Raw genomic sequence first — 21024 nt, 5'->3', positions numbered from 1 at the left:
ACACCACGCCAACGGAAGCCCACTAACGGCATGATACCACAATAAATACTTATTTGCTGAGAATCTGAATTACCACTGAAAGGGATTTTCTGGGCTTCTATGAGCATGATTCTCTGTGTCTGTGTGGACAGTGTTCTTTTTTAATATTTTGGCAAAATAGCCTTCAGTACTGAGTGCAGTGATATGACTTACAATAAACCAAATCTGTGCTTCAAAATCATCACCACAGATCTATCTCAAGCTCTACATGAATAGCTGAATAAGACCATTCCACAAACAAACAAAAATGGTCAGCCTGTTTTATGGCATAGGAGGTATCATTAAGGTCCCTTTATGCAAAATCCACATTTTTTCATGTCTTTTATTTTCTTTTAAATGTTATCATCATGTTTTATTGATTTTCAGTTACAAAAATCACATAACATTAAGGACGAAGACATAGAGCCAAAGCAATACACCTATACACAGGACAAATACTTTACTTTACATTAAAGAAATAACAACACTAAATTAAATGGTAAATACAACAAGGGCACTCTAATACATCGGCACCAATCCAGTTTTCCAGCAATAGGCGTATTTCTGCAAGAGGATAATCACAGCAATTTACATTTTAACATATTATAGCTTATCGCATTCTCCTGCCCAGGTTTCGTTCAGAAATTGAATAGGGCGTTGGTTCTTGGTATAACGTATAAAACGTCCCTAGACCTTCTGGAAAAGTTCTTGTTTGTCTTTGAGAATGTAAGAGATTTTTTCTAAAGGCAGACATAAAGAAAGTTCCTTAAACCACTGTGCAAAGCTAGGTTTGCCCAACTTTTTCCATGTTAAGGCAATCACTCTTTTTGCTTGTAATAAACATATATCTATAAAAATGTGTCTTTTATACATAAACATGTGTCCCCTCTGTGTAAAGGGATTCTGAAAGTTTCAGGAAAAAAGATTCGCTCACTTTTTGTCCTGATCCATTTATATAAAAACCTGTCTGAAAATGAGCTGATCAGATTTTGGCCACTTTATGATGTCATAACGATTTTTTGGCTTGTGCAACCATTAGCCAATAACCAACCAAGGTAACCCCCCCCCCAACCTTATCACCTGAATCTCCTCCTAGAGCACCATTGTGTTCTTTTTAACCAAATATCTCTCAGTGGGGCGTGGCTCCTTATTTTTAACCTAAAGTAACAGACAGAGAATCAGCACTTTTGAAACAGGGCTGAAACAGAGGGGATTATGGGATGCTACAATGATCTGTTTGGTGTTTGGAGCCAAACACTTCAGAGACATGTTTTGTATATATCCGAGACCTAAAATATATTGATGAAAAACAGTATAATAGGAGACCTTTAAGTTATGACCAAATGTTTTCGATACATCATCTGGAGATCATGCATGTTCTAACAAATTTTCATGGCAATCTTTCCGACAGATGTTAAAGTAATTTAGCCTGCAACAAAGGGATTGACAGACCAACTAAGAGAGACCAATAATGCCGTCAGCGTATTCTGCACTCTCTCTAACTCTCTCCTACCCTCACAACAGTCTTTTAAAAAGACCTTATACCAGGAGGAGCATATAGTACAGGGCTGAGACATCGGGAATCTTTCACATTTCTCCTTCCTTTGCTGAGGGCGGGAGTTCGTTATGCCTTCCAACCATCCCACAGCCATGTCATTACTATGCTGTCAAAGTGGTGTCAGGCTGTGGAGCTGAAGTGAGTAATGGGAGTGAGGTCACCATCTGCGGTACATGATATGACAGGGGCTGCAGGAGTCCAAGTCAAGTGAACAGCTCTTTGACATAGAGCTGAAGAGCTGAGCATGGCAGCATATTTGACAACTCCAGCTCAGAAAACAACACATGTCAAGTAAAGTGCATTTGAAATGCAGAGAGCCTTCATGCATGTCGAGCAATATACAATTTACATTTTTTGAGCGTTCAGTTTGAAAAAGGTGTCTTTGTTTTCGATCACTCGTAAGCAAAATGAATCTCTGAATCCCACGCAGAACATCATGTTTCATATAAAAGCAGCAGGGATGAACTCATGTTTGGGATGAAAGAAACAGGAGGGGGGGGAAAGACCAAAAAGAGCAACCATAAGAGACAAAAATAAGAGAAAGCGTTTACCTTTAACAACAAGTTCAGCAAAGTTTGACACCCCAGAGCCCCTGGGAGACTGGGTGACGCAGCGGTAAAGGTCTTGATCCGTTTGCTGGACGTTGTCTAGCTGGAAGGATACCACAAAGCGCCGGTGACTCAGGTGCTTGACTGATGCTGTTGTTAAAATGTCCCCATTGTGTCTCTGGAAGGCAAGAAAGGACAAGGTCAGAGAAAACACGACGGGTCATCATGTCACACACACACACACACACACACACACACACACACACACACACACACACACACACACACACCATCTCATAGAGTGTTTCATGTGCAATAGCTATACACACAGACACAGTTAGAAAAAGAAGAAAGATTCAAGCTCCACAACCAACCCTTCGCAGAAGACTGCCTTGAAGGCTTCCTGCCATGAATTACTTTCTATAAGTTTATGTTGCAACAAAACTACATTTTTAGGCTTAGGAAATGAACATGGTTTGGTTTGGAATAGACCTGATGTGGAAGAAACTCTCAAGAATAACTTGAAACCCTACCTGAACCCAAAATATCTATCCTACAGTCCCCATGATGCACCTCTGTATATCCTCTGTTTATTACACCCACATCTTATAATTGAGAAAAGAAAATTGACCTTGTTTGTAAAATGTTCTGTTTACACCAAGAATACGGATTTTGCTGATAGTATGGATCTGCTTTTTGAGAGTAATAAAGATTTAGAAATTTATTTTTTCTGAACTTGTCCCCAGACAATTTATATGATGTATTTTCTTTCATTTTATAGTGAAAATCCTAGTAGTTTCATTTTTGTCCTTCTTTACATTTTTCTAGTCCTGCTCTCCTTTTAGTTTACCCTTATTCCTTTCCTCGCTACCTGTCTTGTTTTCATACTTTGACGATATTCCAAATAGTAATTATGTATGCCATGAATATTGATGAATCTTCTATTCAAATGACCCAGGTGCACACACGATCCAACCTCCTCTGTTAACATACCTTCACACACACACAAACACTCATTCCCTATTAATTAACCCTTGTATGCAGTTATTACTCAGTGAACTCCTGGGACACAAAGCTAATCATCTAACAACAATAACAATAAAACAAGCTTAATTTATTGCTATCCAGGTCACTTCTTATAACGGCTATGTGATTAAAAAGAAGGATTGTCCATTTGTATGCAATTTAATTAGGATGGCAGGAGAATCTCTGATTTAATCATCAGACAATATGACAATCAGACATGCTTTAATAAAGACAATTGATATCTTGTTAAAATAAGAGTGGTTATGGGGGTTATACATGTCATGAATGTTGTCCCTTAATGAAGCCCATCTACAACCTCAGTTGTCCTTGGTGTGCAATGTTATTGAACTAAAACATTTAACTGCTCAGCAGTTAGAATTGGGAGACAGATGGGCTTTGCTGCATTAAGTTTTAATCAGTTTAGTAAATAGGCTAACGGAGGAATAGCATCATGTAGACTATGTTTTGGTATAAACAAAAAAAAAAGGTACATTAGAAATGGCTGTGAGACAATTGCTGTTTTCAGCATAAAGCAGAGCGTCACAAAGCAAAATCACAACATGAAAGAGATAGTTGGGGCAGAAAGTGGGAAACAATAGGAAAAAATTGCGTGTGATTCAAATGAATGTTGTATGATGCACCTTGCTGTTGCAGCCTGAGAGGCATTTCTCACATTGTTCCACACCATTAAAACTACGAGCACCCGTCAAGTCCACGTAGCCTCAAAGACAAACATGAATCTGACATTTTTTTTCACATGTTTTCAGGCCATTCTCTTTGTGTGAAATAGCCACCATGAATTTTGATACTTTTGATCTGCTAGTTTTTTACAGAACCTAAAGTGTGCGAGCGTGCTGGGACTAACAAGGAGTTATTCGGGTTACGCTAGGCCATCCCAGCTTCTGTTTTGCTTCTGATTTGAGCCTTCGAAAAGCCACAGACCACACAAACCTCAGGCCGAGCCTTCAAAAACAAACACATAAACAACGCCTACCGATTTGGGTTAAGCGGGCAATTAATCTTGCGACCACAAAGAAAGACTGAAAAAAATCCTAATCCCGCATCCTTCCTGTATCTTTTACATTTCCTTTTTTCCTACTAAGCATGTGGATTACAGAAAGGAGGCAGGGGAAATTAGGATAAATCTAATAAGTATGAGATCACTTCATGTTACGTAAACAATCTGGCTGTAGCTAATTGGCGAGGAAACGACAAAACGATCTGTTAATCTGGCAGGCGTGTGCAGTCAAGACTGTGCTGCAGCTGGTGCGGCAGACACAATGAATACCAAAGGGCACAACAACAGTAAACAACAGTATTGGGAGTTCATATGAAGAAAACCGCTCTAACAGACGCGTTACGCAGGCAGGAGGACGGTGAAGAGGACAGTAAAAGGCAGGGGAGAGGCAGGGAAGCAGCATTTCAGTGGCCTGGAGATCTCATTACAGCAGACGCCTGTATGGTTATGCCAGCTAATTACACAAAGCATTTGTCTTCATCCTTGTGCTGTGACTAAATGGCTGTTTTGATAAAGAGGTGGGAAGGAGGACGCATCAATTAGATAAATCCCACACCTACAAGTTTTAAAACAAGAAAGTAGGTTTGCCTGAGGTCAACCGTGATTAACACTTGCTGTAGTGGGGGGTAAGATGTTTGTGAAAGCAGTGGATGTGTGGCTGTGCAGAAATTGCAGCATGAGATGAAAAGCTGAAGAGCCCAACAACCCAATGACGTTTGGTCCTTTAATCAGGGCTACAGAAAGAGGAGAATTTTAAGACCACAGAGAAATTCCCACAAGAGCTAAGGACTGCATGGCCCGTCTGACCTTCACAGAGCAAGGCACTCTAGATGAAAAGACAGAAATCTAAAACACAGCGCATGATTTGAATAAAAACAGGAGGCAGTGAAGAAAGCAGAGAACACTATGATCTTATAAGCAATGCTAATTTTCAGAGGCAGTGAAGTGAGGAGGCTTCAAGGCCTTCATGGCCTTCACAGCATTAGAGCTCTGCTTCTACCATCTTTATTTAAGAACTAACGTCAGGGACACATCATTATTACAGAAATAGAGAAAACCTTGTTGCGATGGTTATTTAGGGGAACAGCCTATTTAAAAATGTAACAAGTATGTGAAACCTCAGTTTTACAATCATGAATATGTCTTTAACTGAATGATTTACATGGCATCGGGTTAATGAAGTATCAATAAACAAACAACTACAAAAAGACAACAAAGAAATCTCTGAGGACTACAAAGAGATGCAAAAAAATCTTAACAGAGAAGTTAAAAAAAAACTAAAAGCAAAGCTAAAGACCATAATGAGACCCACAATGACTATGGAGAGAGAAAATTACACAATACAACGATATGCAAAACAACCACAAAGACACTCAAAAGGACAACAAGGAGACACACAATGACTACAGAGCGCTGTGTTGTGTTTCCTACGGTCTGGGTGATTTACTGCATAACCTGCAGCACCTCCAAATTATACAGGATTTCATCTTTAAAGTGTGAAAAGTGCCCAAACCAGTTTTCTGTTTGTACTGTCTTAATATTTTTTAGGATGTAAAAATACTAAAAACTCACAAACTCCAGCGTTAAACTACTGACCTCCAGCAGGAACTTCTCAGCCTCAGCTGCTCTTCCAGAAGCAACACACTGGAAAGTAGCGTTTTGCCCAGCATTGACCTCCTCATCTCCTAGCCTGGAGAAGTGCGGCGCCTTATCTAAAGAGACAGACGGAGAAAGAAACACAGTGAGATCAAAAGACTCCATTACCTTTCAGCTATTCACAATGTCAGTCAGCTACACAAGATAACATTTTATCAAGGCTTTTTTTTCAAACGCATTAATAGGAATTTTAGACATTTCTGTTTGAGAAAACAATTAGCTTTATCCAATGTTTACCCATCGTGGATTTAATATCACAAACTTTCTTCATTCATTTGGAATTTAATTAATTGTGCTTTATTTGCTTGAATTGTTCTGATGCACTTGGTATTAACAGTTTTTTCTTTAACTTATTATATAATTGTTAAGTATTTTTGTTCGATTTCTAAGCATATTACTTACATATAAAGCAAAAACCTGAAATATTAGAAATAATGCCACAATCTGTGCAGAGAAAAAAAATAATAAAATACCAAACACTGGAAAAGAAATATAGCAAAAAGAAATCTCTCTTTTTTCTTTAGCTTTTTTTTTGCATTTGTTTGTTTATTTGTGTTGACAGTGGAGGATAGAAGTTGTTGCATTTCCTTCCACTCCCAGATTCTGCTCAGCACAACAGAACTTTGAATACAACTCAACATTAGAATAAATCAAGAATAAAAATATAGGATAAGATCAAATAAGATCAAAAGCAAACATTAGTGTGTATTTACAGTAGGTTGAGAGGGGGACTTAGTGTATGTTGCCATGTAACTTGCTATCAAACAGCAAAATCTGATAAGAGGCCATTTATAACGAGCAGAATGTGGGAGTGAATTTGCAGAAGAAAACCGTAAGTATGCATCAGCCCTCCCCATTTCGACTAATCATTTCCCTGCATGCTGTGCGGAGCTGCAAATGAGTCAGTGTGTGGGTGAAGCCCTCTCACCCAACTCTATGGTTAACAATAGTGGAGTGAGAAGCAGACTCCCGCAGAGCCAAATCACCGGGTAAACGCCGGGAGCACTGCCTGCCTTCTCTGAGAAATAGGGTCGGACAAGTTGACTTGTCACTCTGGATGATTGACAGGGAGAAATGGCAGAGCAACAGTGAAGCTGAAGCATTGGAGAGAAGCAAATATTTGGGTCTAACACATCTCCTGCTTGGCTCTGCACAACTCTATGTTGATATCTAGTGGGATGGGGGGGGGGAGTTGACAACAAATTGTTGATCTTGTTTTTTGTGAAGGGAAGAGTGCTCACATCTGTACCCTGCAGGTGGCCATGTTTCCTTTCAGAGACTCTCCCTCCTAAGGCTAATTCATAATTCATGCCTAAACCAACAATGAAAAAAAACAGGCCCTAAAGTGTGCAAGGACTGCGGTGTTATGCAGCTAAATGTGTCAGATCTTATCCTCGGGACACTTAAGCGTGATACATATTTCATAGCAGTGTATCATCAGTATCAGAGTCAAAGACCAAGACTCATGAGAAAAATAAACCAGAAATGTCAACTTGTTCATCCAGAATTCAAATAAAAGGAACTTGTAGAGCTTTTTATTTCTTTCCTATTTAATAGATTTTTTACTATGCGACACTTCCCTTCGATTTCTCACTCCTTGTTCTCTCCTCGCTGCCAAATATGAGGGCTGGCCATGTGCCACATCATAACGGCATGCTCAGGTCTTGATTAGAGTCTTAATTATTTAATGGCCACAGTGGGAGCATTCAGAAGATGCCATCTGCTGTCTCAGGGAGAAACAGGGTGACTGACAGGGTGGTACGCATACAGGGGGGGTACGGAACAAACTCACAGCCGGTGTTCGTCTGACAAAATCACTGGTGGTCTCCTCTGTGACACGACATGCCTGAAAAGTCTTCAAACATCATTGTGATAACAGCATGGGATATATAAATATTTACAGGGGGATACAGCTGAATCGCCATGAGAGAAAAATATCAATCAAGAATCAGTCACTAAGAAGAAGTAACTCCTGGATGTTAAAATTGAGCCCTCGTGTTCAGTAGTGGGTTGTACGTGGAGTGTGACACAAGGAGACTTTGTTCAGGTATTAAGCTCAGGGGATCCAGGAATATGTTTTACACAAGGTCCTCAGGGACTAACCACAAACTCGCTGACACAAAAAGTGAGTTGGTTACAAAAGAAATCACCCTGAAGATTCTCATAAAGCTTTGAAATGTTATGCTTGACCAAAAGCTACACGGCATTTCCAGTCAGGCCAGAAAAGTCTACAGAGAGAGGATTCAAGATTTGATCGATTAACACATATATTTGGCTGTCAAACAAAGGCAGGAGAGGCAGGTGTGTCGTCAGGTGGATGGGAGTTTTGCATTCGTGTCACACTGTTTTAATAGCATCGCTATTGTCGCAGTACGCCTCGGGAGAACCTGCAGTTCTCATATAACAGTTCGATCATCAGCCATCACTCTTGTTTTCATCCTTTGTTTGTTTCATACTGTTTTTAAATACAGATTTCGCCTAAAACCACTACGTTTTTTCCCCCTTCAGCAGCTTCTGTAATTGCAATTCATTGTCAGAAGTGGCACTTACAGCAGGGGTAGTTGAGCACCATGATGTCATCTATGGCAATGTAGCCTCGCCGCTCTCTGGAAACGGTTGCCTCAATCAGTACCTGCAAAAGAGAAGTGAGTGTGAATACATGATGAACAGATTTAACGTATGAGCAGAACAGTTCAAGCTTACACGTATGACTATCCTAATGCTCTCAAAGCTGAAGTGTAACAGCAATGTTCTAAAGCACATTGAGGGCTGTGTGAGGTCCACAGCTCTCGCCACTCTTTAAGTGACAGACACATTCATTACAAACATGCCCATCACCACATGGTTGCACATCTGCTGACCCAAAACAAAACGCTACACAATGAAAGAAATAAGACAGAATCATAAAAATAGAAAGATGGATAAGTTTGCCTTTGTCCGCAGGGCCAAAACAAATAATGTCTTTATCGAGGGGGCACACAATGTGGCGCCTGAGTCATGAGCGCTGTTCTGCATTCAGGGCGCAGGCTGCTGTGGAGCCATAACAGCAGATAATACAGCTAGCACAGGGTCACGACGAGACTCAAGGGAGGACAAAGCTCCATGCCGTCCTATGGAACAATAAGCTGGATGAACAGCGGGCTCTCATGAAACCTAATCAATATCAAATCACCATCCTAAGTAATACTGAGAGAGTTATGAGACACAGGGGTGAAGTTTGTTTTCACAGAACCAAGGACAGTCTCCCATCCGCACGTTTGATCGAAGGCCGGCTTTGAGTTATTGTTTCTCATAATCCTCTGACCAACTGATTACAACATGGTTCCTATCAAAAGGTCCACGCACACACACACACTCTCAAACGATCTTATATCCTCCAAACTACTTTAAATGTGTGTTTACACCCAGGCGTAGCTTAAATGGGTTATGCAAGATTGGAGCTCATTCTTTTCAAAGTCATAACTGAATCAAGTCACAGTGGCGACTTATTGTGTTTTAGAGTTATTACACCAAGCAGGGGTACCTGAAATCTTATAGCTTTATTTCAGTGATATTGTGGAAAGCTGTGGAAAAAGGTAGTAAGCGGGCATTAAGTAAAAACAGAATTATATAGTTGCCAATCATGGTGCCGACATGACTTTTTTCCTTGAACATAAAAGTGCAAACTACAGTCTCCAGGATATTGCAGTAGGTTTAACGGATACTTTTTTTAACCCTTAAATTAGACATTTTAAACACAACCATATGATCTTGATTTTCAAGATCCATCCACTGATGAAAACTTATGAGATGCAGAGATGCTTAAAGAAAAACTGAAAATGGGTCTTGATTTCAAGGCCTTTGTCACAATATGTTTTTGATACCTCACTTTAGGGGAATATGCAAAGTAAATTCTACAAATTCCTTTTTCTTTTTCACAAAATAAGTACAAATTCTGAAATACACAATTCATAAAACTAAATAACATCATGACATTTTAGTGTATGATACTTCCAACCGAAGATGTTCTGCGTTCTAGAGCAAAAGTATGACATGTTTGACGGTATGAGTATTAGCCATTTATTGCCAATTTTTGTAAATGATCATGTTGCTGAAAGAAACATTACAGATGATTTGTTTGATATCCAGACCAATAAGACCCATATTTTCTCCCCACAATCCGATGCGTTGGCACCCCAAATGAAAGGTTCGCCACAAACTTTCCGATACCTGTTGCCCAACTCCCAGACTTCCACAGTTAGTAGCACAGAGACAGCCCGCCTCCCTTGACTTGGAAAATAAGACGTATTATTACAGCAACAATTCCTAACAGCAACCCTGGCCATGAACGACCCCTGAAGGAAGGTGCACCGACACAACGTGATGGGATGTGAGGAGATTGGGCTCAGCTTGGAGACTCCTGACTGAATGAGACGCAGAAAGCCAGGCATGCAGAGAGAGGAGAGGCAAGGCTGAGGTTAAAAGGGGGGAGGTGAGAGGGAGAGGAAAGGTCCTGGCTGCTGGGTCTCAGTGTTGGAGAGTGACCTGCTCTAAAGCTGGCTGCTCTCCTCAGGCTCTCCTCTCCTTCTGCATTTTCATGTTTGTTCCCAGACACAGCTGGAACCTGAGTTGGAAAATCTTACTGCCTTAAAAATTGGATATAAACATGTTCTGTTTTTATGATTTGCCACTTTTCCCCTTATCTCTAATGATATATCTTCTTCAAAAGCCTTTTATCAGAATCCTGATTTCACTCTTTATTTCCATCACTTTATCATTGCCTTCCTTTATTTCCTTCGATGTCCATCTTCCTTTACTCTTAATGTGCACCTGCCTAAACATTCAACATTTACAGCAATGATTAAAGGCCTTTTTCTTTGAATATGTTGGCCTGAATTAGCTGTGCAAGCACACACCGCCCTGCCATTAGACTAACATCAAAATTAGCCAGAAACACTGATTAGGCTTAATGGTATCCAAGAAAGAGAAAAAAATGTCTTGCAAGTCTAATTGAAGGTGTTATTACTCTCTGCTGAGCTAAAACACTCAATAAGAGATTGATTACTGGTTAATCCTCAGTCTTCTAAGCCATTAGGGTAGAAGGTTATTAGGAGGGAGACATTCTGAGCATTTGTTTCAATAAACAACCTTCTCAGAATTTGATTGAAAGCCACTTTCCCAATGAGACTTTTGTACGTCTGTGCTTTATTCTAATGAACGGCTACTTTCCTTCTAAAAGATATGAAATGCAGGAACCATCTTCTGAAGACAAAAAACAAATAACAGTGTGACAAGCAGTGATTTATGACTGATATAAAATGCACATTAGGAGAAAATATTACATTACCTTGCAATATTGGCTTTTAGGAGCAATTTGTTATGTATACAAATCAAGGAATGATTTATCTGGACCTATAAACCAGCTTCTTCTACTTTTTCCACTTTAGTCAGAAGACACCATTAGACAAGGGGGGCTTTCACTCACCATTAGACGCCGTCATAGATAAATGACTTCTTAAATATTCAGACAAAAGGTCACGTGCTGAAGTAAATCTGTTCAGGTGGAAAATGCCAAAGGATAACAGTCTGTGTCTGAGGAGACGGTTTAAATCTTAGGAATCTCAATTTGCTCTCCACAGTATTTCACAAAAGCCTTTTCATTCAGCTAGCAGAAGTCTCAGCAGCAACAGATATTATCAGACAAAGCTGAGACATGAGGACTTTCATTTAGACGTCTTTGATGTGCTAACCACTATCTACTACTATCTAGCTTGTTGTTTATTTAGAAGAAATTAGTCTTATAATTAAACATGATGGTGTCCACGGAAACATTGTAAAAATACTATTTTATACAATCACGCAGCCCCAACTGCTTCAAAACAACTCAGAACATTGCAACAATAAGATGTTAAAAAAGAGGTTAAAGTCACTAGAAGACACAGAGTAAATATTAAGGCAAGACATGATGTGGCACCTTAAGTAAAACCCATGCTAAACAAATATGTCGTTTAGGTTTTTAATAAAGTCCCTCCGATCCTCAGGCATATTCTTCCAGAAACTAGGGCCACAGCGAATAATCGCTGACTCAACATGCATGACTAAAGGTAGCGGAAAGAGTTAGCCTTAAAAAGCATGCGTTATCCCTCATCCCTTACTTCTTTAGCACATTAATCCCTGTAAACATGAACTTGTCCTTTTTACACAATAGACAAACAACATACATAGAAATTATTTTGGGTTAAAAATAGTCCTTTTTTTTTTTTAAACCTAAAGTTCTGGACAATTTCTCCGCAGGTTGCAATGATTACTTACTGACTTGTTCTAAATTAGGGTTACCATGTATTGTTTTGTGTATGTATGTGTGCATTTGACATGTGAGCATAGTATGAAGGACATCTATAACAGGGGGTAGGCAGTCAAAGATTGAATTAATAATATATGCAATATAAACATGAGAAAGTAAAGCTAGAAAGGAGAAAAGCACGTCCAAATAAGATTTTGACATTTGGAAGGAGCCCGTGTTGACAGAAGAAAGTGAGAGACGGTAAAGAGAAGATGGGGACATGTCTCCTGCTCTAGTTGGCAGTCTTCGAGGGCCGGATAACATCTTTAATATTTGATAACAAGATTCTCCAGGTATTGCAAACACTTTTACCAATAAGAGGCCGAGAGAGAAAAATAGCAATGTACACCAGGCCCACACGACATATTCAATCGAGAAATCTCAAGGTGATTGTGCTCTCTTACATTTTCAACCCCAAAATCCATTGAACTCCAAATCCCAATTTCACATCCGTGATAAGAAACATATCTCATGTCATTGGTCACGTGATCAGAGAATAAGAAGAGTGGGTTTCGGCATATTCATTATTTAAGTTTTGGTGATTATCAGCTAAATCATTTGAGTGTTTTTACTTACATTCCAAAATGACATTTCTAAGACATGAACATTGATTGTGTGTGCTGTAAAAAACATATTTCATTACACTCTATCAACCTTGAGTGTAATCTCCCATCTGTACTGTGCAGTGCAAAAGGTCACGCTGACATTTAGTATCCCTGTGCTGTAGGCAAAGAACAGGGAGCTTTAATATAACTTCAAATCTAATAAGGTAGAAAAACCTTCAGATTTGAAAACCCTCTCCAAAATGATGTGTGTTCTCCTGGGATTTATTTTACCAGCAGAAAAGTGCCTATTTTCCCCCTTTGCTTCAAAAGAGTTATATGCTACAGTAGCTTAATGACAGAGTTAATCTGCCTGACTATCACTTAAAATCCAAAGTGATTGTACAAGACTTAGTATTTAAAGTCGCACAAGCTGCATCTAACGTGCTTCAGAGCTAAAAAGCCTCGGGTGAATTTCAAGAGACCTGTGTTGAAACCAACAAAGCTATAACCCCCCTGCTCTTCTTATTTTGTTTTCTTTTTATTGCACTGATGCTGGTTAATGACAGACGATAGCCAGCATTAAAAGGATATTAAAGAAAACATTCAGCCTTACACCTCCACATTTACCCTTTTCTGTTTTGTCTCTGAAACAGAGAGCGCTGACGAGCTGCAAGGCTGTGTCATTCCACAGTGATGAGCTTTTTCACTGCAGAGGGCTTAGCAATGTAAGCTGTGGTATATGTGACTTTGAGGGGGCAGTTTGTTTTGCTCTCTTTGTACTGCGAGGCGAGCTGAGCTGAGTTAAAGTAAAATGTGAAAATGAAAGCGGAAGAAAAGAAGGATAGCTTTGATTCCTTACTGTTAGACAGAATTGCCCTAACGGTGCAGAAACCTTTGACTAAATCCCTAACATTAACAAATGTAATATAATACATTTGAACATAGTGTTTTCCACAGGAGATAAAAGAAAGGTTTTCTAGCAGATAAGGATTGTCTATTTAAGGCTACACTGTCAATCATTTTTGTGTTAGGCCCATCAGAGATCACACCTCACCTCAGAGCATCCATCAGCACTAAAAACACTGTTTTCATCTCAATTTAAAAAATGTATCATAAGAGAATCACATAAAATAAAAGAAGTTTAATAAGGTTATTGTAGAGATAATGATTCACACTGAAAATGCCTCATTATTTGTAACAGATTTGAGCTAATGAAGAGCTTTGCTGGTGGGGGTCCTCACTACCCTGTTTATGAGGGCAGAGCTCAAGAGAAGTGTGACTGGCAGGAGCACTGATTAGTAGAGCTAGGCCTCTTGTTTACTCATTTGTAGCTGCTCAGCTGAGACCTCGAAACACAGAATATAAAGAACCAAGGTCTGTAGCCTCAGCTCCACTAGAACCTGTAACTTAGTGTTTTTTACACTTTGAGAGTTTATTTTAAAGCTATTTCTAATAGCTGACTTGACTTAATGTCAGTTTTTTCATCAATACATGTATCAATGCATTTAAAAATAACACAAAGAGGATTATTCTGTCCACAAATATTTGAACATTTCGGGAAATACACTTATTTGCTTTCTCGCAAAGACTTACTGTAGAAGACAAGATTGATAGCACTTTCATGTCTGTATGCCGGATATAGAGAGCCAGGAGGTAGTTAACTTAGCTTAAAGACTGGAAACAGGGCAAAACAGATAGCCTTGCTCTCCAAAGCTTAAGATAAATAAATAAAAATCCCCTACCAGCACCTCGAAAGCTCAATTATTAACATGTTTGTCAAGTGTGTATATATTTTTACATTGTCCAGAAAGCGCTGACCCTGCATGGACTACATAGGCAAAATTGTTTGCGTGTCAGTATTTCTGTATACTCTTGATTTGATAGTTTACCTTATTTTTAGATCATGCGGTGTTGGGAGAACAGTGTCAGCCTACATCTATCTTTTACATAGCGAAGGTCAGATCATGCAGAGCCAGATAGATTTTAATTAAGTTGGGGGGGATTGACAGTTCTTGATGAAATGCACGCGAGTCAACTTAATTGCTTTTTGACAGCTCTGCAGAAAAAATAAATTGGATTAATAGATGTATATGTGCTCACCTGACTGTGCCATCTACAGGCCACAGCACATCAGGCACCAACAGTAGATGCCATTCAATGTCTGTCTACTGTAGGAAGGCAATGACATGTCATACAAAATGTATTAGTCAGGTGAATACACAGAACACAAGCCTCAGTGGGTGAAATCTCCGCAGGGCATGGCCACAAGAGACCTAGTCAGGGCCCTTCGAGCACTAATGCTGGCTCCGTTCACAGGGGAATCCATGCTAATTAAATTGCAAATGCAAGTAATTAACACCAGATATGCCTCGAGGATAAAATGAGTGGTGGTCAACAGAGCCTAACTGTGTGCTGTTTTTCAACTGCACAAGATGTGGGCCCATGGGTCTGCAAATCTGATTCACCAATCCTCTCTCAACTGTTCAGCTTCTCATAAAATGACAGATAAATTACTCATCATTGTTATGATTATGAGTTTGTACCTGGTATTCATTCGGCCAGAAGGTGCTGACAGCCAGCTCCACCTGGTGCCACTGCTTAGCGTGAGACCCCGACGTGTTCCACACCGAACTGCCGAGCGGACCCCCGTTCACTCGGACATACGCCCGCAGGCCCCCTGGACTGTGGCCATCGCGGCTGTACAGGAAGTAGCTGAACTGGACGCAGTGCGTGTCATTTTCACTCAGCGTCTGCAGCATCAGCTGAGCACGATGACCCACGGCATGCTGGGAGGAGTTCACCAGCATGTAGGATCCTGGAAGGAGCAGAAGAAATGCGGCAGTTATTTTTAGTTTTCCATTATTATGGGAGATAATGCAACAGTTTATCACTTCTGCCATCTGTTAACATTGTCATGCATGTTGACATTTATTTTTCTTTGCATACTCAGCAAGCTTCTGAAAAAAAAAGAAGGAATTATTTGAAAAATTAAGGTCAGGGAGATTGGTTTTGAAACATTACCTCTGTATGTTTATTTTAACTGGCAGGTGTCAGCTAATATAGGCCTAAATATTATAACATCTTAAATCATTAAATAAAATAATAGGCTTTTACACTGACTGTCATAAAAGCGTCAAAAACAGACGTTACCCATAAGTTGTGAAAGCAAAGTAAAAAGTTACAAAGCAGCTGAATTGCCAGAAGTATTATATCAAGACAGATTGAATACTGAATCAAGAATTCCTTTTCTACCAAACATCAGAAAGCAAGTTCTGGCTTTATAAATAAAGTTTTGCCTGAAGCCTTTTAAACCACATTATCAGCATGAAAACGTCTATTGCAGAGGTTTTTCAACTGTTACTAGATTTAAAGATAAGTTGTGGAGGTTTGTACATAAGCCACTGAGGGATTTGTGTTAAGCAGACTTATAAGAACAAGTAAAACATCTCACAAAGGAACAAATCCGCTTTTAACATTTCTAAGCAGTGTGAATTCACAAGGAGAAAAAATGAAAATATTCTCCTGCAACTCATTGTTATATGTGTAGGCGGTTGATAACAGGAAAATAAATGTGTGTGACTCAAAATACACAATCTGTGCTGGCTACGACACTACTAAAGAGTGACACACGTGAGAGATGGAAGGAAAAGCAGACTAAGCGACAAAAAAGACCTGATGGCAGTTTTCCCTCCGCAAGGTGACGCTGAGGTAGGAAACGAGATTCGCCAAACCCCCCAAAGCCCCCTCTAATCAGGACAACATAACCCTATTGCCCTTTGCCTAGCATCTGTCCCGCCTTGAGTCTGTGCCCGCTAACGTGATTAGCACAACAATGTTGGGAGACCTTCCTGTGTACTCACATAATCAAGCCAGTTGTCTATGTACTCCAAGGTCTTTCTGTTCTCAGTCAGAAACAAGCCCGAGAGACAAGACACAGGTGTCCTGAAGACATTTATTCTCCACTCAAATGGAATAGCATGCGCATGCTGAGTTGCCAGACAGATACATTATTTACTTCCACATCCAAATCCATGAGGAGTTACTGTATAAGAACTTTTGTTTGCTCTTCAGGCACAGAGAAAAATAGCCTTTTTTCCTTCCACTCCATTGACTTGGTGTAGAACAAGACACCTGATAGAGTCATCTTAGTTTTCACCACCTCTACCTAGCTACTTAGAAAACACTAATTACCTCTTTAAGAGCAAACAAGACAAAACGCGTACATTCACAGGCTAATGTTTACCATAATGAGAGAGAGATTCACACCCCTTAACCCCAGGCTATAAAGAAAGTTAAGCTGAGGAGCAGAGTGAGGTAGAGGCAGTCATTACCTGGAGGCTAAAGTAGCCGCCTCAAAGCCCCATTGCCCTGCGGCACAATGTCAACTGCACCTGATTTGTGTCCTGTCCAGAGTTGAGGATCTCGACTCTCATTTAGCTTTGCTTAATTAGATCTTTCAGAATCTGTCTCCTCTCCTGCACCTTCCAGGGCCACAGGGGACTCGTAAAATAATAGCAAAGGGCTGAAGGGCTTCGGCAGTACTGTCCTTACCGCTGGTTATATCCTGGATGGGTGCCCCTTCCTTTATAAATAGACATCATTAGCTTTTTGTTGACTTGGCAAGTTACTATAATGTAGGGACACATGAAACAGCCATTACGCCACCTCTAACCTGTTCTGAGATTCACATGGGAGATTGGGGAAGTCACACATTTAATAAGGCTCTGCAAGTGAATGCTTACGATGTATATAAATTAAAATGTCAATGAATTAAACATTGTGGCAAATTTAATGAGGTCCTGAATACATTCTTTGTTGTAGTCCTGATCTACTGTGAGAAAACCCATTGCAGCCCATTCAATATTCAATCTGTGTCTCAGTACTGTACGATACCAGTCACCTCTGTGGAAACATTGGTATAACTGCCTTTTTTTATTTATATTTGAGTGTTGTATTGTCTTTTAAAAATGGACCTAGAGTCTCTTCCAATAAAACTGATGATGAATATAGAAAATATGAATCATTTTAGAGCAGGTCATTTGGCAAAGTCTGGCCTCTAGAGCCAACAAATTGATCCATCAGGTGAAATGCATAATAAATACATAAACACGTGAGTGTTGACCATCATTTATTAGATTTATTCTTAGAGAGCAATTATTCACTCAATTTCTTGAATGAGGTTATAATTAAGATGCCTTTAGTTTTAATTTTTGATTTCAAGGAATTGTTTGGATTTGTTTCCATATATGTTGCAGCAACTATTTTTGATTGATTGAACAATTGTTTAGTACAATGAAAGACAATAAGGAAATATTCCCATAGTCCAAGGTTACATCTTAATACAATTTAAGTTTAGTTTGACGAACACTAGTTATAATAATATATATTTCTCAAGACATTTCTTTTCAATGATATAAAACAGATATAAGCAGCAAAAGCTCACAATCTAGAGCAGTGATAGACTTGTTAACCTAAGGGTCAGTCAGTTTATCTCTACCTTGAGATGGGGACATTCTGAAAAACATCTTCAGAAGAAGCCGGGCAGTCGGAGAACTTGTTAAAGTGAAGACTCAGAGTGACTGATGTGACCTTCCCTACAGTAAGTAATGCGCCTCACTGCCAATTATGAATCCTTCGCTTTATCTGAAAAGTACCCCGCAACTGGAAGTTGTCCGCCTTTATAATTCTTAGGTCCAAGAATGTACACTTGGGCTGTAGCTGTCAGTATGTCATCAGCACTTAAGCCTTATTTCTGTGAGTTGATTCACAGGAGAGTTCTGACACTGTTTTTTTACATAAAGACGTCTGTCGATTAAGTTGTAAATGCATATACGTTCAATTCATCTATTGTGTAAGAAGATCATCAGAGTTCATTTAAAAAAATGCACTGTCATTGATAGATATACTTTGCTGTTACTGTAGGCCATATATATTTAACCATTTTAAAGCATATTGCTAATTAAATTGTATTCACGTTTTTGCCTCACGAAGTATGTTTTGGCTTTTTTGTGATTAAAGTTTTTTTGCTGTAAACGGAGAATAGATAATCCATCTCTGGTTTATTCATCACTGCCACTCTTGCTTCCGTCTGTAAGTTTTAGAATTTATTTTAAGGTTTGTCTGATACCTTTTAACACTCCACATGGTCAGACTCCCCGTTACATTATAGATATGTCAATCCAACAAGAGTCTTGGGGGAGTCTAGGGCAGTCTAAGATAGAGGTCTCTTGGTTGTTCCAACAAATTGCCTGATTGCCAATGGTCTGCTTTTCAATCACAGACACTAAGGTTTTAAACTCCATCTCAGCCCTCAGCCAAACCAAGCTCACTTCTATCTGATGGCTCTCCTGGTTGTATTAGATCACCTTTCAATGCACAGATCACATCTTTCACTGTGCACCTAGCTTTTATTTGTCATATTTATTCCCCTTGTCCTTGTTCTACTGTGCCACCTCTTTGTTTTTTCATGTTCATTTATTTTCTTGTTTATATTTTTATTAAAAGGTAAATGCTGGATTAGAACTAATCAGATCAAACTTAAGTGTTTAGTGCTGACAGACAGCAGCTTTCATAAATTATACTCCAAGGCACTGTGAAATCTGATAAAGGTCCATCCATCCATTGGTGCCTCTCCCAAGGGCGAAAGAACGTCCATAACAAGATTAGGACTGATCCAGCACATCATAATTCATAAAGAGCACCACTGGACTACACCCTGGTCACAGCCTTTAGGTGACACTATCTGTGGCAAGCCACAACAGTCTGAGCAGGGAAAGGAGGTCGATAAACAACAGAAGGTGGGGTACGCAGAATTGATACATTAAGTAAGGTCAAAAATATGGGAATGAAGAGATGTTAATAAGGATGGGGAAAAAAGGTGAAACAGAATGTATATATGTTCTATTTATTTTCCTCCTGTTAAATGTTCCGACCTTTTTCTGTATGACCTATCCAATAAAATGTTGTTCCTCTGACAGAGTAATCAAATACACAAGAAACTAGAGGGAGCAGAGGTCTGAACTTAATAGAATCAATGGCTGTGTTAGGGTTTAAAATGCGTCCCTGATTCTGCTTGCTGTATCGTTACTGGCCAGCTATCCTTGGCCTTGATGCTTATCTTTTCACCAGGTGTTCTCATTCTGCCCTGTACCACTGACTGCTCTGAAAAGGTCATGTGGGATTTCAGACGCTATCTTTGATGGTCTGCTATCCCCAAACCGTCTGTTTATTTAGCGGTGTCCTCAATAACCTTCAGAACAAATAAATAAGTAGAAAAAAAAAAAGATGTGGAGCTCGAGCAATTTCCCTGAAAGGCACATTAGTGTTGTCATTCCCCTGATGTTTTGCCTCCCTCTGAGAGAAGCAAATGTAAAATTGCCTCATAATGTAGTGAAATTGTTCACAGCACAGTCAGAGCTCTCAGTGGAAGACGCCACACTAACAGACATAAGCACCTTGTTGCTAACACCAGACGTTAATGTGTTTGGTGCCCATCGCTGTACAAAGTAAATGACTAATAAAGTTATTATTTGGTGTTTTTTTTGACTGTCTGACCTTATGAATAATTCTAGACAAGCCTGGAGTTATGTAAAAAACAAAACATAAATAGAGGCTTTGATAAAAGGAAAACCCGTTGGGAGGACGGACGAGTTCCCATGCTAATGGAACATCTCACAGAGGGACAGTGCAATAATAACACATCACACAGACTTAATCGACTTATCAAAATGACACGCAGTGACAGGGTTCCTGCTGGGAATCTGAGCCTAAAAAGCAAAAAGCAAAGCAGCACAACAATATCCTCTAAACTTACAGCAGACATTTTCAAATAACTGATCTCATTTCATTTAATTTAGATTTTTTTAAATAAAGTTGATACACGTGCATACATTATAAACGTTTATTTAGGATCTAACAATAAACTCAAATTACTTATTTACATTGTGGTTCTTAAGTGTAGGCTTGGACGCTGGCAGGCAAAATGGATGACAAGTGTATAGTAATACCAATTGTTTACGCTAATAAAAGTATGAAAATGTGTTACAAATATGCCAGGAAATGCCAACTGATATGTTTTGGTCTAAGAAAGGTTGGAGGAATCTATAAGTAGTCAGACCCGTCTTGTCTATGGACGGTTGCTAAGCCATTATCAATAACTGTTTGGAGGCGGGGTTTAGCGAAGGGTACATTTTGTGATGCTACAAAAGCACTCATAAATCAAATATAAATGGCATATCTTAATTTTCAGAATAAAAAATGTGGCATTTAATGTAACAGATCAAATGACTGATCACTCACACACACCCACCCACACCCACACACACGTATCATAA

At 39.4% G+C, this 21024-nt stretch overlaps 1 protein-coding gene across 1 annotated transcript in view; it reads right to left on the bottom strand.

Moving 5' to 3' along the window:
* The window catches only part of ptprub (protein tyrosine phosphatase receptor type Ub), a 65582-nt gene extending 50072 nt beyond the window's left edge, over nt 1-15510 (bottom strand). The window contains exons 1-4 of the mRNA XM_010787949.1: nt 15235-15510; nt 8375-8456; nt 5765-5880; nt 2128-2302 (exon numbers count right to left, since the gene is read on the bottom strand). Coding sequence (XP_010786251.1) covers nt 2128-2302; nt 5765-5880; nt 8375-8456; nt 15235-15498 — 637 coding nt within the window. The 5' untranslated portion in view covers nt 15499-15510. The remainder of the gene's footprint in view (nt 1-2127; nt 2303-5764; nt 5881-8374; nt 8457-15234) is intronic.
* Nucleotides 15511-21024: the final 5514 nt, after the last annotated feature.

The sequence above is a fragment of the Notothenia coriiceps genome, unplaced genomic scaffold (assembly GCF_000735185.1).
Source record: "Notothenia coriiceps isolate Sejong01 unplaced genomic scaffold, NC01 NC01_scaffold00031492, whole genome shotgun sequence".
Lineage (NCBI taxonomy): Eukaryota > Metazoa > Chordata > Actinopteri > Perciformes > Nototheniidae > Notothenia > Notothenia coriiceps.
This window is presented reverse-complemented; position numbering and strand designations above follow the sequence as displayed.